The sequence below is a fragment of the Mercenaria mercenaria genome, chromosome 7 (assembly GCF_021730395.1).
Source record: "Mercenaria mercenaria strain notata chromosome 7, MADL_Memer_1, whole genome shotgun sequence".
In the NCBI taxonomy this organism is placed as follows: domain Eukaryota; kingdom Metazoa; phylum Mollusca; class Bivalvia; order Venerida; family Veneridae; genus Mercenaria; species Mercenaria mercenaria.
The window spans coordinates 75764012-75787602 of NC_069367.1; the positions used below are offsets into that span (position 1 = coordinate 75764012).

Consider the following 23591-nt stretch of genomic DNA (forward strand, 5'->3'; position numbering starts at 1 on the left):
CGTCTCCCAGTTTACTTTTGACCTAGGCTTGTCTCCTGGTACCTACACCAAGAGCATGCATTGTCTAAATAAAATGTATACTGCTTTCAGGGATTACTAAGGTGAACAAACTACTGTATCATTTAGGAATGAGAAAATGCTTATGTTCTAAGGATATGTAGTGAACACATTAACGCGGAACCCGGTCTTGACTTAAAAAGAAAAAGACATCCTGCTATGTGAAGCCACCTCAAATATTGCCATTTACTCAAAATACATTATAAACTCAATCAGACTTAATGGCACTAGATTTTATTAACCTGTACGATGAAAGCTGTCGGTATCTTGTATCATGTTCTCCTGTCAACCACCGTCTACTGACAGACGGATACAGCTGTAAGACTTAGTAAGAATCAAAATATGTTAGCCGCGGTTTTTGTGACATTAAAAAAGTCATTTTTAAGCAAGTTGTTTTCATTTCTTTTGTTGAACCATTGTGGAATTTTATCGCTGATCAGAGTTTCTTGACAGCTCAAATTCCTTTGAAAATTGAGGGGACGATTGTCAAAAGGTTTCCTTAGATCCACACAGAAATAAATAGACCCGATAGCAATTTTTTTTTTTTAGCAGATTAAAAAAAAATAATACTCTTGGTAGAAGGCCATTCGAAGTATAGAAAGAAATGGCTTTTTAAATTATTTCTATTTTTAACTCCGGTTGCAATTCGGAATATGTACAGTGTTGGTAGATGGTCACTCAAGAAATATGTGTGTGACGGGACAGGCAGTATCTGTCAAGTTTCAACTGCACACATATGAAGAAAATTTACTGCATCCTCTGGACGCCATGTTTTTGACGACTCGGAATAATATTGAAAAGTCTTGGTAGAGAGTCAAATTATTTTTAAATCAGGAATCCAGTTTCTGACAGGAATATGATTCTATATATAGGAAATATGAGCACTATCTCTAGCGGTCATGTCTTATCTTTTTGAGGGTTAGCCATGAAACATTTACGTGATATTATTTCAAAATCAGTTTCTAGTCCTCACTGCATACATATCCGGAAACTGGTAGCCATGCTTTTTGACGAATCAGAATGTTGGTAGACGGTTACCAAAAGAACATTCGTACAGAAGTAATTCGAAATTGGGCTGGAAGTTTCTGATATGACAAAATTGTTTTCACTTTTAAAGTTTATAGATATAAGGAAAATTTAACAAGAGCACTAGATGTTTTTGACGAATCTGATTCTTTGGAGGGAGTACCTCAGGAAACATTGCTTCTTGCGGCCGATGACGATTCTCAGTAATTTGAACACACTTAGTAAAGGACCATCCAATGAACATACGGGTGAAAATATATATATTCTAAAATCGGAGAGCAACAGTCTCTGACAAGAAGATATTAAACGGACGAACGGACGACGAGCGGAGAATGATCAAAACAGCTCCTCTTAAATACTTCTAAAGAAATTATAAATAGACATGGATTCATTGACGTATCAGTATTTAAACTGGTTTTTCAAATTGTGAATTTCCATTGAGTTTTACATAAGAGGAAGGTTTTTCTCTACTTTTATTTCTGATGAGGTTCGTGTGCAGATGGGTTAAAGAAACTGACAGTTGTTTCGGCAATAATGTTAAAGATCAAGAGTGAGTTCTTGTCAGGAAGTCTATTGACGCCAGACGATGGACGCCGGTATACCCATCTTTACTATCAACACTCACTTAGCCTCCTTCTCCAGAAGACTAGAGGGACGCCAACCTACTCCGAGCTAGTAGCTAAAACATATATATCTTTTAAATAAGCAATGGCTTAAAATTTAAAAGAGTAAGCATTAAAAGCAACTACTCGCGTGATCTATTGTAAAAATCCCTGAAAGCAATTACATCTAGTAATACACTGCATAACACATATTGACCCTTTCCATCCTCAGACCCCGCCTTGGTAGAATCCGTAATAGAAGTCCATTACAGTCCACCTTGGAAGGAGCATGAGTAAAACACAGAGATGTGTTTTACTTCACAAGGATAAAAGGATAAATAAATGCATGTGAATAAAAAAAAATCTTGCGTAAGAAGGTCCCCGTATAGCAACCGGTTACACAGATTTCATGTTATCTTACGCATTGTCGTTGTGTTGACACCATTTTCAATGTTGGCAGCATCGGCAGCTGTGCATTTCCATTGCCCTATTTTGGTCAGCGCTAACATAGGAACTATGTACGCATATGCTGGACACTGTACTATAGGTAATCTGAAACGTATGCAACTGTTAGTGTCCTCATACCGTCAGCAGGATCATGCACCACTGACCAGGAATGCAACTTTTAGTACCCTCTCACCGTCAACTGATCATTTATCATCTATCTACTGACCAGGAACCAAATGCACATTCAATACCCCTGCAACAATCATGTGCGCCTAACAAACACATGTATAAGAACCCAGAAGACTGCAAAAAGTACTACAGTACCGACACAGTCCAAACTGCAATAACTTATGGTAAAAGCAAAGAACAAAATGACACACTGGCCGACTGTTTACTCCACAGAGAACAAAAGACTTGACCTCCATACAAAAAGTAACCATAGCATACCTAGTATCACAAAATATGTTAAAAAGCTGGGCAATGCAACATGCGAAACAGAATCAAATACACACATGAACGAATCTAAAAATTAAAAAATCTAAATAGTCTGTTTTTACAAAATACATTGCGAAGTCGCAAAAGTTTCTCATTAATTTACAAAATTTTGCCAGTACTTTCTAAAAAGTTCACAATTTCCATCCATATACATAGTAAACCATAGCAAACTATCAAATTTATCTGTAAATGAAAGTAGTTTCAATGCAAGTGAACCCCAAAACAAGAAATAAGTAGAACAAAAGAACTGAACAGCCTCCTCTTGAAACAATACTACTAGTAGTATACGGCTGATCCTCTTAAAGACTAATATAGACCTACAAGACAAGCACTGAGCCACTTAAAGACAATTATGACCATAACAAGGCAGAGGTTGAGCCTCTTAAAGACACATACGAACTTAACTAGAAACATGAGGTGCAGAAGAAATAGATGCCGAATCACTAAAAGAAAAATATGAGCTGTTTTGCCTGTAAATAAGAAACAACAGTGATAAATATGACAAAGTCAATATCGTTGTTTAAATATTCGCTGTTTAAAAATTCGTTGTTTAAATTCGCGTGTTAAGTATGCACATGCAAGAAAGGTGAAAACGTTTTGATTAATGGATATTTCACAAATATACATGCAATATGAGGCCGATATCATAAAATTTTATTTTATTTTACTCAATGTATTTCTATCACAGTCATCTAATACTTACTAATCTGCCTGCTATAATCAAAATTTCGTTGAGTGCTGTTCTGATATATTAAAAGTAAAATTCGACATTTAGTAAAAATCAAGCATAATAAAATGTGTCAAACATTTAAAGCAATTTTTAGTCCAGAGCCGAACTTGTCAGCATGATATTCATGAATGTTCTCTCATAGTCCATCTGGCGTAATTTATAAATTAAACTCTGACAATAAACAAAAGCTTTATATTCACATTGTGCTGAACTATAAGTAAGAGGGACATTTTTTTTAAAATTTCATTTGAAACAGAGACCCAACTGCGATTTCTTTCTAGATTATATCTATGAGACAAAATTCAGAACAGCTTTGCACGACATTTCGGCTCTAGTGGAATGAAAGTTACCTCGCACCGAAGAACGTTTGTATGAGTGTACATATTCCACACGCGAAGATCATGTTTCCTAGTAGCATGGATTTCACGTGGTTTTCTTCAGGGATGCCAATAGCACAAATCACTGAAGCCATAATACCAGGAGTCGCGAGGTTCGAACTCAACAACATAAGGTAATGCTGAAAAAAAAAATTCGGTAAATCAGTAAAATATTTGACAGCTTCCATTTCAAAGCATGTTGATGACCGCGTTTTTTTGCTCAATGTATTTCATGTAACCTGAACATCGATTTTGATTGTGCTGTTTTCTTCGCAAGACATTTTCTATTATATACATACCCAGTTAGGACTTTTTTTACTCAGTAACAACAGTTGATATTAAATTTGACTCATTAGTTTGCAAGATCCTTGTATAATCAACATAACATTCTGGTGCTACCCCCTCTCCTAAACCCGACCCCCCAATACCCCAGTACACAAATTTCCATAGAATCATTCTTGGATGTCTTTGTTCTGCTTTACCATTACAATTTAGAATGTACAATAAAAATATAGAAAAACAAAGCTATGTGTACCCTGGCAAGCTAACAAACCACGCTTTGTCCCAAAAACATTTCATTTTTGGAGAATTTTAGCTTCGAACATGCCACCAATACTACCTGCACACAGGTATCTCTTTTAGTTTCAAAGCCTACGGGAAGAGCTGTATGCTGATGTTGAAATATATAACTCGTAGTCCGAACCTTTTGTTCTTTGTTATGTGTTAGGAATGTATGTACTATTGTGTGTATTTTTGAAACACTGAGCAGTTAAATAAGATTAAACTTAACTAAATTTCTAAGCCCTCTCTAGCGAAATATCAGGGTCTAGTGTCTACACTGTATCAACTACAAGAAACACTAGCGATATTTTCCCCAAAATATTGTTATACTGAAGCGCCATTGAACAAAGCGGGCATAATTACAGACAATTCCGTTAGAAACGTATCCTATATCTGTGACAGGGTATTGATTTTTGGAAACGCTCTGATTTATTTGGTGTTTTGTCTGTTTCGCAGTATTCTCAGCCCTCAAGTCGTTTGGAAAGTTAAGATGACTATTGATTTTCCCGTAGCTTTCTCCGTTTTATATTCTTGGACTGGAACAGAGTAAATTTATTGATGAAACACTTCTTAAATTTGATGACATCTTTAATCTGTGTCATGTTTTACTTTTCGGTAAATTCCAAGCACGGAAAACCAGCATCTTTTCTTGGCCTGCTTACTTGTATAGGTTTCTACACATTTGTATAGCTTTTATTCTGGTTATAAGAGTTGGTAACACTGAAATATCTTTCACGAGTGAACGCCAGATGCAATATTTCCACGAATGGCAAAGTCACGAGTGAAAATGTAAGTTATAGTTTCATGAGTGAAAGATATTTTGATGTTATATGTAAAACAAACAAATTTTCTTTTTTATTTCATGTTTTGACTAAACTTACCCATTTTATAGTTTCTTACCAGTGAAAAATAGCTCTATATTTAATAATTTTCACTGCGAGAATACGAGATATATTTCACTCTAATATCTTGATAATTCAATGAAAAACATGTAATAAACTGAATTCTATCACGACCCGATTCATTTTCCTATTAAGGATGTACGAGCGTTTTTTTCAGGATATCCGCCATTTTGAAAAATGTTTCTTTAAATATTGCCTTCCAACAAAAGTTTTGCCGAAAATTAATGCTAAATTATTAAAATATGGCTAATAAAGTACCATTAAAACAAATAGATTCTGCTTTTTGCGAAAAAAAAATTTTCACCCTTATTTTTGGCTGGCATTTGTCTAAAATTGACGTAAGTTTTACAACGGGGTAGGGGTAGGTAATTTTAAATATCTATGAAAGTAGATCAGGTTTCGTTTTGATATTTTCCTGACTGATACATATAATTATAAGCTATAATTGAAATAAAAAATTTCAAGATATCTCTTTATTTTATCTGGAAAATATTAATTAAATAAAAAAGAACACAAAATATCAAAATTCACCAGTTTTTGACCGTTTTTTCTTAACAAATCTCTTAGATGCACGGTGACCCCTACCTTTTTTCTTTCCATTTTAAAGCATTTTTGTGCGTCATTAAAGCTGCAAAATATTTTTAAAATCTTACCGTCAGAATTTTTTTTGTAGATCGAAATATATTTTTCCATTGAAAATAAAGTGGGTGGGGTAATTATGTCAACATGTAAAAATGAAAGAGATTTGTTTGTGACATTTATGCTTATATAATACTGACATCACCTTGTATTCATATTAACCTGTAAGACATGAAATCCCTATGACATTAAATGGGATATTATATGTTTTATAAAGTACAACCATTTTTTCAATTTTACAAAATTTCAGAAATTCTTAAACAGTGGGTGTAGTAAATGCCCTATAAAATTAAAACGAGTTCGGTGACCTATGTTTTTTCTTCTTTTGTTTGTCTTGAAAAATAATGTTCTTCAAGCTCACAGAGTATGAAAAAATTCTTAACGTTAGAAAAAATTCGATCGTACATCCTTAAACAAGGAAGGCTGGAAATTGTGTTTAATGATACAATTCATTTTTCTGACGTCATAATTATTACGTCATAGCGTCAAACGCCATAGCGGCGCGCTAGAAAAAAGAAACCAACAGAAAACAGGCAAATATCTAACGGATGTCGTCAAGGATGTACTTTAAAATCCTTGGTAACGTGTTAGAATCGAAATAATATATCTCATTTAGTGATTTGCTCTTGAATAAAACCATTGTTTGTCGTTTAGATGCGTATTATTATATCACTCGGGCTGCGCGCTCGTGATATAATTCCTTCGCACCTGAACTCCAAACAATGATTTAATTCAGCGACAAATCACAAAATGAGATATATTATTTCTTAATTACAATAAGCAAGCTTAATCAAGCAGTCAAAGTTTATGAGTGTATTAATAGAATACTACATGAAAACTAATACTTTGTTTACAAATTAAAAACTGGCTGGACAATTCAAACCTGGAATCCTAGCAGAAACGTGGTAATCCATGGCGGATTATCGTCCACTTTGTATTGAAGCCCGGACAGAATTGCCGTCTGCATCTTCTTTGACTTTTCCTGCGATTTTGGTGATTTCTGTAAATATATCAAAACGTACGAGTAGATAACAACTTGATTTCGGAAGTATATGCGTCTTTCATGGGCCGACACATGATATAATACAGAAATGTGGTTCTTTGAATAATCAAAACTCACTACCTTGTAAGTCTACTACATATCACTCTAAAATTAAATGTAATGATTTATTCAATCTATTGATCATTCTATACTGAATAAAAGAATGCAGTCTATGTTTCGTTTCTGCTTATTAAGATCACGTCTTGAGCTTAGAGCGGAAGTGGCCCAGTAAGTAACACTCAGTTACTGTCACCTCGACGAGTTTATTTATAAGTTATTTATAAGTCCCTACGCCCTTCGAGAAGCGCTGGAACAAGTATGAAAAATAAAACATTCATCATCATTCATCATGTTTTCTTAATGATTACACCTTTGATTTATCGAATGTTATGCACAGGTAGTTACTACAGTAGACAAGAAGCAGTCGTTGTTAAAACCAGACTTTGGTGGAAGGCTTGAATTGAGCTTTTTCAATGAGTTTAATTATTTTGAAAATAATGCACGTCGTATAAAGTTAATGTTTTAAATCAGATATGTCCATTATTCAAGTAAGTATACACAATTTAAACCGGATATATTTTCACGAAACAAGTTATATAAAAAAGCAGCTGACACTGTTATCACCGCAACATTGATAAAACAACAAAAACAACAACAACACTGAAATATGTTTTAACTGTGGTGAAAAATGAATTTATCATGAACGATATTATTTTAGCATACTTAAAACGTTTATGACAATCTAATATATCAAAAACAAAGCTTGGCTGGAGAAGTTGGACATTTTTGTTGTTTCTAAAAACGTAATGGCATAATTCCAGAAAGAAGAGATGAGCAGTGCCTAGTACACATAAACTTTGAATGAATCATCACAAACTGTTCTATCAGCAATTATTTATAACGAACATTCAGGTGTACTAGGTTAGGCGGGCACTAGAACAAGCGTAACTTGTTTTCCTGCTAGTTAATGGGTAACTTCCATCAAAAATAACGTAAAACCAGTTCTATGCATTAGCGCTCATGTAGTATGTAATATACATGTAGAAACACTCGTTATTGAGGTAAAAATATTACAATTGCAGGATAGAAGTTGTTTTTTTTTTTTTTATAAATTATTAACTTTTATAACATTGAATTACAATTCTAATAATTTATAGATCTAGTAATCTGCATCACTAACAGACAGACAATAACTATAGATTTCGTGGCCTCAGGTCATAGGGAAACAACTAAATTTCCATAGGCCCACACTGTAATGTTTTCGGTCACGGGCCTTTCCTAACATTTAAACGTTTGATGCCACCTACTCAGGTTGAAAGAACTATCCAAGAACTATCGAAAAACTGCAGGAAATATATATGTTGATCATCACTTTTGGGCACTTTTTTCTCTTTGAACTCGGTTACCCATAGTCCGGCAGTGATATTTTTTTTATTTTTCATAAAAATGCCCTACTGATAGAACATGCATATTTCTCACACAAAATGCATCATTTCATATTATTTTAGCCAGTATTCATGGATTACAGTTTTATTTTATGAAATAAGATAGTTTTCAAACACATCCAACATATTTTGCACCAATGGTTGATCACTTTACATGGTAGATATACACCGCAGAATATACTTTTTCAACAATCAGAGGCCTCGTTAGTTACTTCCCTGTGACCCTCAATGCAATTTTTAAACAATTCAGTGATTTTTTTGCAGTAAAAATACAGCAGATCAAATATTTATTTATTTGGCTATTCTTTTTATAGTGTTTGCGATGAAAGGTTTGAAAAACAATTAATTAAAAAAAAGCAACAACAAGAGAGCAGTTGTTATGCCTAAGCATTTATATTCATTTCAAGCGGGAAAAATGTGAAGAAAAAAAACTTTTACTATACATTAACTACTTCGAGTCTGCTATGATGCATGGAAAGTTCAAATGTCGGTCCAGATAGAAAACTGATCTCGTTGAGCCTCGTTATTGGATAGACAGCACGCATCATATTCATGAGAAGTACGGGTGCAATAATATTACAGATGAGAATCGATATTCGCTATGAGGAAATATGCCAGCGTCTTATTTCTACAACAAAGTATGCCCTGCACAAGTGTAATGAATACTCGTACAAACATATTTTGTCTCTTAATATAGGCCGCATCGGAAGTCTAGCGCGCTGCAGAATCGCGTTCACATATGCTACATAAGTTTAGGGGTTGATTCATACCTCGAAACGCGGTGTCTTCGGTTATTTGCATCGTCCTAAGCACCATTTGTATTCACAAACACATGAGCCGAAGGTTTGTGCTACATGGGACTCGTGCCCACTGAGACCTATGAGTTAGATGTGCGATAATGCCCAGCACTACGAAGTTTATTTTGTTTAGAAATCACTCATTCGCAATATATAAATCAAAAATGATAAACAATAAATATTGGTGATACGAATCAGATGCTGCAAATGTTGAGATAAAAATTAACAAAACAACCGCCCACCCATCTCCTCCAAAAAATAAAAAAGAAAAGAAACAACAAGAAAACAACAAATCAAATAAAGGCAAAATTCTTACCTATAACAAAATAATTTCTAGAAAGTCTAGCGGATCGCTGTAGCTATTCCGTCACGTGACTCTTATTTGGTTTCCGAAATCTATTTTTAGATTCTCTTGTGAATCATTTTTTAAGTAATGCATAAAATTTTGAATAAAATGTTACTGCATATCATATTATATGTTCCAGAGCACGTTTAGCATTTAGGTGTTTATTTCAAAGTTTAAAGCTGAAAACATGCGAACGAAAGATCTGATATGTTGAATGAGCGAGTTTTGCAGAAAAAAAATCTCCAATACAGCGCGGAAACTTTCCACTGGGAAATACTTTGATTGGCATCGCTACGCTGCCAGCAAACAAAGGGTAATTTGAATAATCCGAAGTCGTACCGCTTTATTATGTTACAATAATATGACTAATGGATCGTTTTCTCTGTCTTGTGAATATATACTGTATGCTATCGAATTTATTTTTAAACCAGTTATTAAATTCCAACATACTTAGAATTTTAGTACTATTTTGACTTATTTATTGTAATGGCTCTATGAATATCACAGGTCCTATAATCGTGCCTGTAGTTTGTTATTAATTTATTTTGATACATGTATTCCAACCCGATCCTTTATTAATAAAAAATGCAAAGGTGTGTATATGAAAATTATCAGGAAAAATTAAACTGGGATGGCTTATCTTACTATTTAATGTATTCCTAACTTGTCCATGAATAAGCACAGATTGATATGTACGAAATAACTACAAATAACTAACATGCTTTTGTTTTTATTTTCAGCACCATCCATTTCGATTGAACCGATTCTGTGGCAACCAATAATGTTTTATTAAACTTCATACAATTGTTAAGTTGCCTAATTTTTGTCACATTATTATATAAACTGGCACATGGCAATGATTGAGAATTTTACCTCAAATTAATTCAGAAGGTCTTTCGTACCAGCATCTTTGTTGTGTGATATTTATGTTATTGTTTTATTGTTGTATGAATAAACACATCCTTAGTATGCCGAACTCATTAGTTCTAACCATGACTTGCGTCATTAAGTTTGTTGTTGTTGTTGTTGTTGGTGGTGGTGGTGGCGGTAATGGTGGTGTGTGTATGCGTATTTGATTTTGTTTATAGTCGTCATTTGTAACCCATATGGGAGACTCCTCTAGATGACTGTTAGTACATTTTAGTGTGAGTATAATGTACCATGCACAAACATACATTCCGTTAAGTTACAGTGGAACCTGAAACGTCAATATTTTTTTATATTGACGTTCAAATTTCATATCGGGTCATTTGTAACGTCAGTATCATGCATGCCGTAACCTTTAAAAAAAATTAACGACGATATATTCAGTTTTAGTCAGGTTAAAGAACAAATCCATATCATTTATAAATAATTACAAGTGTAGTATTTGTATGTAGTAAAAAGAGTTTTAGATTTGCATCGAGAAATATGCACTCGTGCTTTCGCGGAATAATATTGCGCTCCTTAAGTCGCGCAATATTTCCGCTGCAGAATTCGTGTATATTTCTCAATACAAATCTAGTAACCTATAATTATACAGAAGAGACTCAAATTCCAGAAAATTCCCTGCTTCTTTAGCGTGCTAGATGTTAAGCTTCTATACCCGGAACTCTTATCCTTATGTTATTACATTTAAGTTCGAACTCACATTCACTAGTAACGTAGTCAGACAGTTTTACCACTAGACCATTTGTTCGCATCTTGTTGTGTGTTCCATGAACACTAACTTTTATAGTTGTGTGAGGATACACAAGCAATGGTCTTTTTCAGTTTAATAACTGAATATACATATTGGCTCTACAAAACTGCCAACCAGTGTTGCATCACCTAGGTTCAAATTTAGGATGAAGTGTGTAATAAATAATTTGAATATAAAAATGCAAACTCGCTAAGAGCATTATCAATTTCATGATACATAATATTGTTGGTTGCTTTCAAAATATCAGGATGTGCACTAAAATAAAAAGGAAACAAATGCAAAATATTAAAAATAATAAGGGATATTTAGAGTTTCCATTGCAAAAGGAACCGCAATGTATTTTACATGTGCATTGGAATGATATGTAGAATTTAGGTAAAATTGGAAAAAATCCAATACTGTATACCGCGTAATATTCACACATATTCACGTTCAAAATGATTCTTTTTATTCACGAGATTTTTAAATTACCCGCTGCTCTGATCACGAAAATTAGATAAGATAAAACCCTCGCGATTGTATCCAATCTATAATACTGTAAAGAAATTCTGTTTATCGTTTTGTAGTGTTCTTCTTTGACTGAAAAGTATCCTTATAAAAGATAACAAGAGATTTCTGGGACCAGAATAACTGATGTAATTAAACTTGAACACTTTGCACTGAGTAAATATTGGTGAAGGTGTCTTGTAAGTGTGTGATACTATATCTAGTTATCTCTCTTATTTGTAAACATTGAAATGTGAATGACTATGAATATATACATTTATTCCGTACACACATACTTATTATATTTTCTATAAATATGCTACTACCTATCGGTCAAAACTGCTACCTTTCACATAAAGCAAATGTACTATGTAATATCCAACTTTTTTTGTTTGTTTGCAAGTCCTAAATTAGAACTGTAGTTTTCCAGCTTAAAACAGTTCACTTTGTTTGTTTGTTTGTTTTGGGTTTAACGCCGTTTTTCAACAGTATTTCAGTTATGTAAAGGCGTGCAGTTAACCCAACTGGTGTTCCCGGATTCTTAGACTAGCCACTAGACTGATAATAACTATATTTCTTTATTTTTCCCTTTTTTGACGAATTCAATTTCATAGAGACAAAATCCAGTCTATTTTAGAGACTGATGTTGAAATTATCAGTCTAGTACAATCCGAAATGCTCTCAGAGAGATGATTGGCACCTATGGCTATTAGATTACCCATGGATAATTTGATACATCGTGCTAGTGGTCAAGTGTTAAACTGCTGATCATAAATCTGTTTACCTAACTGATTTTTAATGAAGATAACTGAAGAACCATTCTCATCTAGAATAAACCATTCTGCTACTTTTGAAATCTTGCAAATGTATTTATTAACAATAACATGTTTCTATTATTTAAAGGATTATTCTAATCATTAAAATTCTGAAACTGAAGAATGGATTTTAAAAGTTTCTTACAGCATGTCATTGTCAAAAGCACATTTTAAAAGATATGTTGAGTTCAAGTTTATTCAAACGATAAAGACACTGCTTGGTATATTATGTGGCAAAGAGGAAGATTATGATTGCTACCATATAAAACTTTTCAAAGGTGTTAATGAAACCGAGACTTGTTGTCCCATTGGAAAGCCAGCAGATATAGACAAAATTATAAGAAAGCTGTACCAAAATTAAAAGAAACAAATGTCAGCAAAAATGATTTCTATTCAGTGACCAAGCACCGTACTGCAGTCACTGCAGCACCAAACAAAAAAGAAGTTTTATTTTCTTAACAAAGATTGATAAATAACATTAATATTGAAGGCCGATGCATATATGGAAGGCTGGTGCCCCATTCTTATATTGCCAGATATCTAATTTTGATAGCTAAATACAATATTCTTGCTCTCATAATAAATGCGAAAATTTCAAATATCTGATGTCTATAATGCTGAAAGATAATTCTACTTGTCCTTTGATTTTATGAAATAAAGATCTGCATTATGCCTTATGAGTCTGATCTGAGAAATGTTCTACCATGTCATGCCAACATCGGACAATGCATGTTAGTATTCAGCTTTGTATGGAGGGCCTGTGCGCCATGCTAATTGCCGAATGTCAGTTTTAATGCTAAATACCAATAACTTTATGCTAAATTCATATTATTCAATGCTAAATGTTATTTTTTATTAAATTATTTGTCATTTAGCATTTGGAAATTAGCATGTCGCACTGTCCTTCCACAGTATTGTCTTGCTATCGCATTTGACAATTATGACTCAATGTTTAAGATTTAGCATATGGCATTAAATGTTTTGTATTTGGCATGTGGCATTTTTCAAATGAAAGGGCGGAGTTATAATGTTAACTTCCTAATGCTATATATTTTATGCGAAATATCAAATGCTTACTTGTACTTAGAGTATTAAACATTTTTTACGTTAAAATAAAGTATTTGGTAAACTGAACAAGCCTTCCATGAATAAAACTATACTATTGTCAACTAAAAACACAAAAAAAAAAAACATTTTGAAACCAAATGTCTCTATTTAACATTATATTTTTCACAAATCAATTAATTTTATTTTAAACATTTGGCTCTGCTTATCTTTACGAAAGAGGATACAAGTATGGGGTTTTCTTGATTTGTAAAGCATTAGATAACTAACTGGAGTTAACTGAAGAATATAGTATGCTAAATGCGAAATTTGCACAAATAAGAAACATACAAGAATTATAAGCTTAAATGTATTTCTAACTTTGAGACTTTTCTATCGCCTGCAGAAATACCAATTTTGATGTAAAAATATGCTTTCATGTATTTACATACACATTTTTAAAGCTAAAAAATCTTTCAGAAAAGCCATAGACCTTCTAACTAACAGAATACTGGATAACAAGAATTTAAAGCATTCTGTCCGAATATTCTCAGAGCAAGATTGCAGATTTATATGCCCGGTGTACTTGTGTTTCACTGTCCTTCAAATACAACACTTCAATATTCATTATTCAGCCCCTGAACCGGGATATTAATTAATGCACCGCTATATTATTGCATTTGTGCATTCCGTCTATTAACGTTGAGGATTTCTTTTTTTCGAGTAGTGAGTTTCGAGTTAAAAAAGTGAGTTTCGAGTTAGAAAAGTGAGTTTCGAGTTAAAAAAGTGAGTTTCGAGTTGGAAAAGTGAGTTTCGAGTTAAATTTTAAAAAGTGAGTTTCGAGTTAAAAAAGTGAGTTTCGAGTTAAAAAAAGTGAGTTTCTAGTTAAATTTTAAAAAGTGAGTTTCGAGTCAAAAAAGTGACTTTCGAGTTAAAAAAGTGAGTTTCGAGTCAAAAAAGTGAGTTTCGAGTTAAATTCTAAAAAGTGAGTTTCGAGTTAAAAAAGTGAGTTTCGAGTTAAATTTGAAAAAAGTGAGTTTCGAGAAGCGGAAATTTTAACAATGAATTGAGAAATACCTTACGAGTTTAAATAAAACAGTCTGCAATATATATATATATAAAAAAGATAACTATTTAACGGGAATATATTTCTACTGGTTTGTGACACATACTCTCGAGACAGAAGTGCAGTATATTCCGTTTTATTATATGCGGGGGCCAAGTATATTCAAGCTAATATAGAACTGTTTTATATCTCTAATAAGACATCATTACATCGTCTATCAAAGCAGATCTTATAAGAGAAGACTGTTTAAAGTGTTAAACAGTTGTAGAATTTGTACCCTCTCATGATTTTGATGATATTCATTCTGTCATTTATTGGCATTGTATCTCTCTGCTGATTTGTATAGATGATAAATCTTAAATCTAAATAAATCCTTCGTACTCTTCTGTTCTGTTCTGCTAATATCCATGCCAAAACTGAACTGCCACTACTAGCACATTTGACATCTCCCAATGATCAGATTAATGTTCGATTTTGACGATAACGGCTACTTGAAATAATTGTTGTTTGGCCATTAGTTAATGAACGAAATGTGAATCATCAGATAATTAAATTTCGTGGACAAGATGTTTTGGTTCCTCACACCATTTTGGTCTCGAAGGTCAAATAACTGTTATTTATGAATTGATATTTATTAATTGTTTGTTTGTTTGTTATAGTCAACTCTGCATACTTACATAATTATATACAATGTATTCATATACAAAGACAACTAAAACTATTGTACGCAGCCAGTCTTTTCAGACTTATAAATGACTATCATAGAGAAGTATTAAAATTATCTATTAAATATTATAAAAGCATTTATATAAACTGTACTCTACCAGTGATACGTATTTATTATCACAGTTGGTACTAAGAACCATACTTATAGACACAAGATAAATTTGTGAAGCTGGCATTAATCCTGAATGGTTCATGTTTAAAAAAGATGTACTAAGAAAGTTTACATAGACTATGGAAATTAGAAATAAAAGAATGGCACACAAGTGCATTAAAACATATTTAAGATAATGGATAATACTTCAGATCAGTTCTAGAGCAACCTGGTTAATACCAGCTTCCCCCAAAAAATTTACCATCATAGCATTTCAGAAAGTGATTAAAACTAATCAAATGTTGTAAAAAAAGTCTAAAAATCTATGTAAGATTATTTACGCAAATACAATTTGCAACTGTCTAAAATTTTGCAACAGGTTTTGGCAACATATCTTATTAACATTGGGTTTGTAAATAGGTTTTTCAGTTGTTCATGTTCTGACAATTTCTTGAAATTTTTATTGCCTTTAACTACATAACTGAAAAGAGACACCCTTAAATCATTATACATGGAACATTCCAGAAGCGGCTATTAAGTAACAATAAAATGGTCATTAATGAACCACGCCTCTGAAATGACATTCTGGTGTTATATACGAGGGTTGTTCCAGAAAATCGCGAACATTTTTTATTAATTTGAAAATAAGTGACGCAACAAATAATTGTTTTAACTGATGTTATTTCAATGTATACTCGACAGGACTATAGAGCTTAAAATTAAATATCTGAGCCGCGCCATGAGAAAACCACCATAGTGCGTTTGCGACCTGGTCTGGATCCATGCTGGTCGCAAAGCTACTATGTTGATTTTCTCATGGCGCGACTGATGTTATTTTAATGTATACTCGACAGGACTATAGAGCTTAATCTAAATATCTATCATATTATTTGAGCATTTTTTAAATAATAGACGGCAGTCGGTGCTAGTCAGCGCACGCTCAGTTTTCCTCCTACAAAAAGAAGCGACTTCCTTTTAACTTCATGTAACTTACCTGATATACATCTCACAAGAGTAAAAATTCATATCATCGTTAACGGCAAAGAGTGGCGCTTAATTAGGTTGCGTGTCAAGTCTAATTTTTAGAAATGCATCTTTAGAATTAAAAACTGAGCGTGCGCCGACTACCTCTGACTGCAATATGACAGATATTTAATTTTAAACTCTACATTCCTGTCGAGTATACATTGAAATAACATCTGTAATAATAACTATTTGATGAGTCGCTTTTTTTTGAAATAATAAAAAAAAGTTCGCGATTTTCTGGGACAACCCTCGTAACATCTATAGAAAGACATTAATACCAGTTCCACTAATATTTGCGTTGTTTTTAGAAAATGGAAGTAAAAACATATAATAAATCCAGCAAGTATGTTGCCACTTAGCACATATTTTAAATCACTTGTTTTAATAACGAAAGTTAAAAAGAGGATTTGGCATGATGTAAATTGATTGTACGTTATATCTATCTGTTAATTAATCTATTGAGTCTGCTTAACTCCCTATTCAGGTATTAGTAAAAACTATATAATTATACAGCTTATACCGCTGTTACATGCATGATATAACTTTAACCCATTTCTAAGATACATTGTTATGCATATGGTTATAGGTTTACTTAAAAAAACAATAATGCATGCATTCATATCCTCCTTTAAAATTTAAGTGATGTATCTAATTATTCCCCTAAGCCGTTATGGCCTCTGTGAACTAATAAATATTACGTACATGGCCGTTGAAGTCAGCCAAAGGTCACAATACCTGATGAGCACATTTGTAAATCAGGGGTTAGAGTTAGAGAGTTGTGCAATTTTAAGAAAGTGGTATTTAAGAGGATTTTTTGTGGTGGACAGATTTTTCACAATTTACTCAGTAATCACCTCTGTACCAGTACAAACCTGTTCTCCGCAAGTAACTGCCAACTTTCCCTAATGAATTAGAGGTGGAGGACGAATGACGTCAGACACGATGTCTTTTATCAAATCGTCACGGAGAACATACGCCCCGCCCGTGGATCGAACTCGCGACCCCGTGATCTGCGCTCTCCCTGTTGAGCTTAACGGGCGGGTCAGTTCACTTTGTGTCTCATAAGTAAAATCATTGTCATCATCTTTTATTCATTCATTCATAATTATCATCCATTCATTTATCATAATTCATTTCTCATCATTATTGCATGCTATGTAATCTTAATCCTTTATTCATCACCACCGTTCATTTGTAATCATCCATTGTCATCATCATCAACACTCATCATCATTATTATTCTTTCAGTCATCGTCATCAACTTTCACTATCATTCATCAAATCTTCAATCATCATCATTCGGATTTATTAAAATAACCATCATCATTATCATCATTAGTCTACCTGTGAATATCAGATCATATTGCATGTCTCACTAGATTCAGAATATGGAGTTTGAACATACTCTAAGCTGAACCAAGGAATTTATTTTATTTTGGTTAGAAACAAGATATTAATACAAGATTACTATGTAATATAAGATATTGATTTGCCCGTCAGTTCATAAGGATGTCACCTATTTTTCTCATCTTGATTCATTATTTGTAACTAACTTGCAAAATATCACACGTCAGTAAATTCATGCACAATAGGTCAATTTTACTAAATGCAAGTTTTAACAAATTTTTAGAGGATTTCTTTTTTCTTAAAATGTGAATGGTACTTCACTGCAGCAAAGTATACATGTATCGTAACAGAAATAACATACCGTTTCCCCTAAAAAAACAACATTTGTTGTATACCTATATAAATTCTGTCAAAATACGGCTTGAATTTCACAAGTAAATATGAACAGGCAGAACAAAATCCGTACTGTACCTTTTTTATTGTATGTTGCTGGACTACTTTCATTCAATATTCATGACCTGACACAGTTCTATAAATAACGCACATAAAAGTCCTTTTTCAACATTGAAAAACATGGAAGGTTTTGTTCGTTGCAAAACACCAAACAAAATGGAAGAGGTATATAATAAAAGCGTCATTATAACCAGTAGCTAGATCTGGGACTTTGTATACGACTGTCGTGAATTTTGCCACGTCAGATCACACTCTGTTCCTGTGCGCCTCATAAGATCAGATTCGGCAAAATCCACTCAACCCGAATACAGCATCCCAGAACGAGGCTTCTATTATAATAACCTTATTATATCTTATATACGATTTACATATCTTTACGACTCTATGTTAACCTTGAGAGATTCATTCGAAAGCCAACAATTGTAAACTTTGTGCCATCAGACTATACTCAGTTCCAAAAGAAAGTGTGCACTTTTTAAGTTTAAATATTTCAAAAAATTCCCCGACGTTTTTGTTTCATTTTTTTCATACACATACTCTCAGGTATAACTCAAAATCTAAAATGCACGCCAATTTGTTTACGAACTGATTTAAATTTTGGTATCAAACATTTTAAGTTTTCATGAAAATAACCGAGAAAAAATAACAGAAAACTAAGTGCACACTTTCTTTTGGAACTGAGTGTATTTCACTAAATGTCCTTGATATTTTTAAACTGCCTTGTCATTTCTGGTAACAAAGAAATTAATGAAAGTTGAACTTCAAACAAAAGGCGCTAAATTGATTAAGTTACCCCTGCTTACTTTATATAAAACTATTTCACGGCTTTTCTTCTTCCATAATATAACTATTTGACTTTCTTATCTTAAGTCTAACGCATACTTGCTGAAAAATAATACTCTCCATCCTTGTTCGAGAATATAACAAAACAACAACATAAAACGACAATCATAACAACTTTGTAACAAAAGAAGAAGAAAAATAAAATCATGCAAAGAGGCATGCCAAAGACGGACTCACCATGTTGGTATATAATTCAGTTCTGAGTTCAGAATCTTTAGATAGTTATTTTCAAATTGTCCTTCCCTTGATAAATATTAGTGGACAACCCACTTTTACGATATCCGGTTAATGACCATGCATAAAGTAAGATATCAATCATACTACCTCGGATGTTAGTTTGAATATTAATTTTGCCTATGATTCTGGTATCATTTAAACAGGTAGGAAATTCTAATTTCGTTCGTATCAAATTTCAAAACTACTAAATGTACACACATCTCTTCATACAATCACATTGTGATCTCTAGATATTTCAAATACCAACACTGCCCTTTACATTTACTTACCTCGCTCTTGTTTCCTTTCTCGGCATTCACTGGTAGTTCAGTGTCATAATAATCAGAGTACCCTTTGTTGTCTTCTCCGTTTCGTTTGTCTTGGTCCTGTTTCTTTTCTGTTTCACCGTCAAGGCCATCTATATGCCGGACTTTTATCAATTCAGCCATGTCAGTTTCTAGACGTGAGATCTGTATAAAATCATTCATTTTAAATCTTTCATTTTAAATCTTTAGGAATGCAAATATTTGTAAAAAAAGACAAGACAAGACAAGGTGGATAAATGGACAACATTTTGATAGAGCGATCGGTATATAACATTCTTAAAGATGAGAGGTACTCAGACAGATAAGCGGCCGTACACTAATTGTCAATGGAAATCGCCTTGCAGAAGTTCAATAACTCGTTCTTGATTTTGTCAACAGTCATTACGTACTGTGTAGTCTGTAGTCTTCCCTATGCAACTATTCCAAAAACTAGAGCTATCAGCAAATGCGATTCATACCCCTACTAAAAGCCTTATAAGAAAAGGTTATGTTGGTAATAAATTATACTCACTACTTCACACTGCACCTTTTATGATTAAACTGGGAAATAATTTTATCTATATTCAAGGAAGAGTTACAGTTCTTGTGCTTTGCGGTTTGTTACCTTAAAATTACTGAAAAGACGTACAAAAAGGCAGATAACTTTTTCATTATCCAGGGCAGATTTATGGTAAATGTGTCTTTCAACTTCTCTTAAGGACATGTATCACTGTATCAAGTTATGTCAGAATCCATTCCATTGAAGTGATGTCTTTTTCTTTAACAATGAAAATGAGAAAAAAGATATAAATGAACAAGGAAGACAATTTTGAATAAAAATTAGGTATGGGACTTTCTAAATTCCAGTTTGTTTAGTTCTGCCCATTGTTTTCTCGTTTGGTGCAAACCCATTACTTTATCTGGGGACCAAACGCCGCTTTTCATGGAATTACACGCCACAACCCGTGTATCATTGAAGGTTCCATGTTCACCGCCGTTTGATTACATCTGCGGATTTCTCTAAATTGCTTTTTGTACTTTTAGCATGTGTAAATGTTGAGTTCTGTTCAACCCGGGGCTAGAGGGCGTGGACGGTAGCATGCATTTCCACAACCGTCCATGAACAGGCTCAATCAAACCGAGCCTGCAACATTTTCGTTTTTGTCGTGTTGAGCGGCCTGTGAAGTTTCTACTTTTTCTATTTTGTTATGTTCACCTATCTTTCACGGTTTTAAAGCAAATTGTATTCCTTTCAGTAAAGACAAAAATATTCCGTTAACGTTTAAAAAAAGGTTTCAGAAAGGGAAATAACTTTTCCATTGTTTCGGGCATGATTATGTTTGTAACTTTCAGTTCCTCTGTAGACAGTTTCGTATTAAAAAGAAGTCAGAGTTATTGTAAAGTGCCTTTGAACGTGTTATCACGCGCTATACAAATCTGGTATAATATGATATGACATGATATGACATGATATGATGCAATGTAATGCAATGCAATGCAAAACAATACAATATAACACAATACAATACAATACAATTTAATATATAATGTAAAATTCCAATGAAAAACCTAATAATTTTGCCAATGACCACATTTGAAGTCCAAGAGGGGGAATAATTTTGTCAAAATCATATAGAATATGACCTGCAGTGTGTATGATTGCATTATGATCCAGTATTGCAAGAAAATGCATAGTAGGTTTAAGTCCGAACTCGTCGAGTGCCAAGGTTATCTCACAGCCAGGCGTTACATCGGCGTCCCTATATTCTGTCAACTTCGAGGCTTTGTCTTTCAGACCTCACGTTGCACGTGTCACCAGGATTTGTTTTACAGACGAGCAACACTGATAGTTTTGCCTTGGCCAGCGGGCTCACCGGACTGCGATCCGATTGCACACGTCTGTGATTACCTTGGACGGCGGTTACGTCAACGGCAACCGCAGCCTGTCAACGTCCAAGAACTGAGTGCCGTGTGGCGGCTGTAAAAAGTCTCCCCGTACTTAGATTCAGTGTTGTTATATTGTCTGGTCCTTTGGGATCATAGATTCCATTCAATAAATATGTAATTCCGCTTAAGCCGGTGCTAGGGGGCGTGGGAGGCACATTTTAGTACCTGTCATGAACAGACTCAATCAAACCGAGTCTGCTATTATTCTTTTTTGGTTGCATTCTATGCTTCCAAGGGATCTTTTTACATATTTTATTAATTTGACTCAATGTTTTTTTTTAAATCATCAGTGTGTGTGTGTGTGTGTGTGTGTGTGTGTGTGTGTGTGTGTGTGTGTGTGTGTGTGTGTTCGGGTTTAACGTATTTTTCAACAATTTTTCAGTCATTTAAACGACAGTGTCTACTTGTAGCTGGGCGCCAAGCGAGGAAGCTACTTGTACCATTTTTACGTCTTTGGTATGACGCGGCCAGGAATCGAACCCACGGCCTCCCGCACTCGAAGCGGGCGCTCTACCACTAGGTTACCAAGGCGGTTAGATTTGCGAATTGAACTGGTCTTGTCTAATTTTGATTCACGGTTAACAAAATATGGTACAATGAGGGCGTTTCTTTTTCCCGTCAGTGTCGATTCTACCACCACTGCCTGCGCTGTGTTTTACAGCTTTATATATGTAAGAATGCAACTGTTCCAGTCTTTGATATCCCATCTTCTATGCAGTTTGGCTATGAGTTGATAGTGATCTTGGTTGTCTGAAACCGGTCCTAATAACACAGTCAGCAGTAGCTCCCGAATTGCTAAACGATATTGTTTGCAGCTGTATAAAAACTGAGGACTGTATTTGGTTTCTAAGCTCCCAGCCTCGCACTTTTGCATGTACAGTCAAAATAAAGAACTTTGAAAATGGCAGTGGACCAGTGTGTACTAACATTCACACTTTAGAACTTGATTTGGACAATGATTTGGCTATTTTAGAATCAGACATCTAATATTGTCGGTTTTCTAGGTTTGAATATTCTGAATAACCTCCCTTGCCAATGAAATTTGGTTAAAATGGTCTTAGAATTAGCTTAAGTACTAGACTATAACACATTATATGATAAAGTGAATTGTTGTTAAGTTTAGTCACTAGTATAGGAATTCGTTATTGTATGATTTCTTCGAATGTTTGCTCATATTCGTTGGTCTCAAAAGAAACATGTTTCCCAGAATGGTCCCATTTGGGTCCCATATTGTAAGTATTTGTCCACATCTACCATATACAATGTCTCAGTGAAGTCATACATCAACATCTTGATTTCAAGTCAATAAGTGTTGTCACTTGTATAAACAATCGTTTTTCTATGTTTTATACGAATTTAAATACATCTCTGTGGTCTCAAAAATACGTTTCCCAGAAGGGTCCAATATGGGTCCCATATTTCCTTTCGTGACTGTCCGGACATTGTTTATATTTATATTTTTGTTTTTTATTTATTTTGTATGAGTGCAAAAATATTGTAATTATTTGAAAATCATATGTTAATTTTTATTGCATGCACTGAATTTAACAAAAAAAAAAAAATAGAACTTAAAAAAAAAAACATGAAATCTCGCGAGATCATTTCAATCGAGCGCAATTTTGAATAGGATAACGTCCATAATGGCAACATAGTTGTGTTGTTGATAGATATATCATTTCAGCAAGAACCTTTTGCAGTTCTTAAACAGGTAAGAGTTTTATTCATTATAAATAGCTAAATGAAGTGTTTTTGTTTAAATTATAGGAAACAAGTTTGATAAATACACTGAAAAATTGTTTTTCATGTGTTTTCACGACCCTTGTGGACAAGCCAATATGGGACCCTTATGGGCCATATCTGTGCTTGGCCTGGACAAATGTACCACGTATGTCCAAAGTCTAAAAAGCATTTCATTATACATTCATGGCATGTTAATACCCTTTTTCTTGCTCTGTACAAATCTATCTCTCAGATGTGCGTACTTGGTTATCTTTCTGATCTTGTAGACTTGTCATTTATTTTCTTAGAAACATGTAAAATGCTTACAAATATATCTTGATATTTGGCAAATAGTCATAA

At 33.7% G+C, this 23591-nt stretch overlaps 1 protein-coding gene across 5 annotated transcripts in view; it reads right to left on the reverse strand.

Moving 5' to 3' along the window:
* Positions 1 to 23591, reverse strand: part of LOC123553892 (solute carrier family 23 member 1-like) — a 61720-nt gene that overhangs the window by 19650 nt on the left and 18479 nt on the right. For 4 of the 5 annotated variants that reach the window (XM_053548690.1, XM_053548688.1, XM_053548691.1 and 1 more), the window contains 4 exons: positions 19551 to 19730; positions 6720 to 6836; positions 3708 to 3874; positions 2107 to 2237 (listed from right to left, as the gene is read on the reverse strand). In XM_053548690.1, the coding sequence (XP_053404665.1) occupies positions 2107 to 2237; positions 3708 to 3874; positions 6720 to 6836; positions 19551 to 19709 (574 nt within the window). In that variant the 5' untranslated portion in view covers positions 19710 to 19730. Of the gene's footprint in view, positions 1 to 2106; positions 2238 to 3707; positions 3875 to 6719; positions 6837 to 9436; positions 9689 to 19550; positions 19731 to 23591 lie in introns of those variants that run through there. The other variant, XM_053548692.1, reaches the window with a different exon arrangement.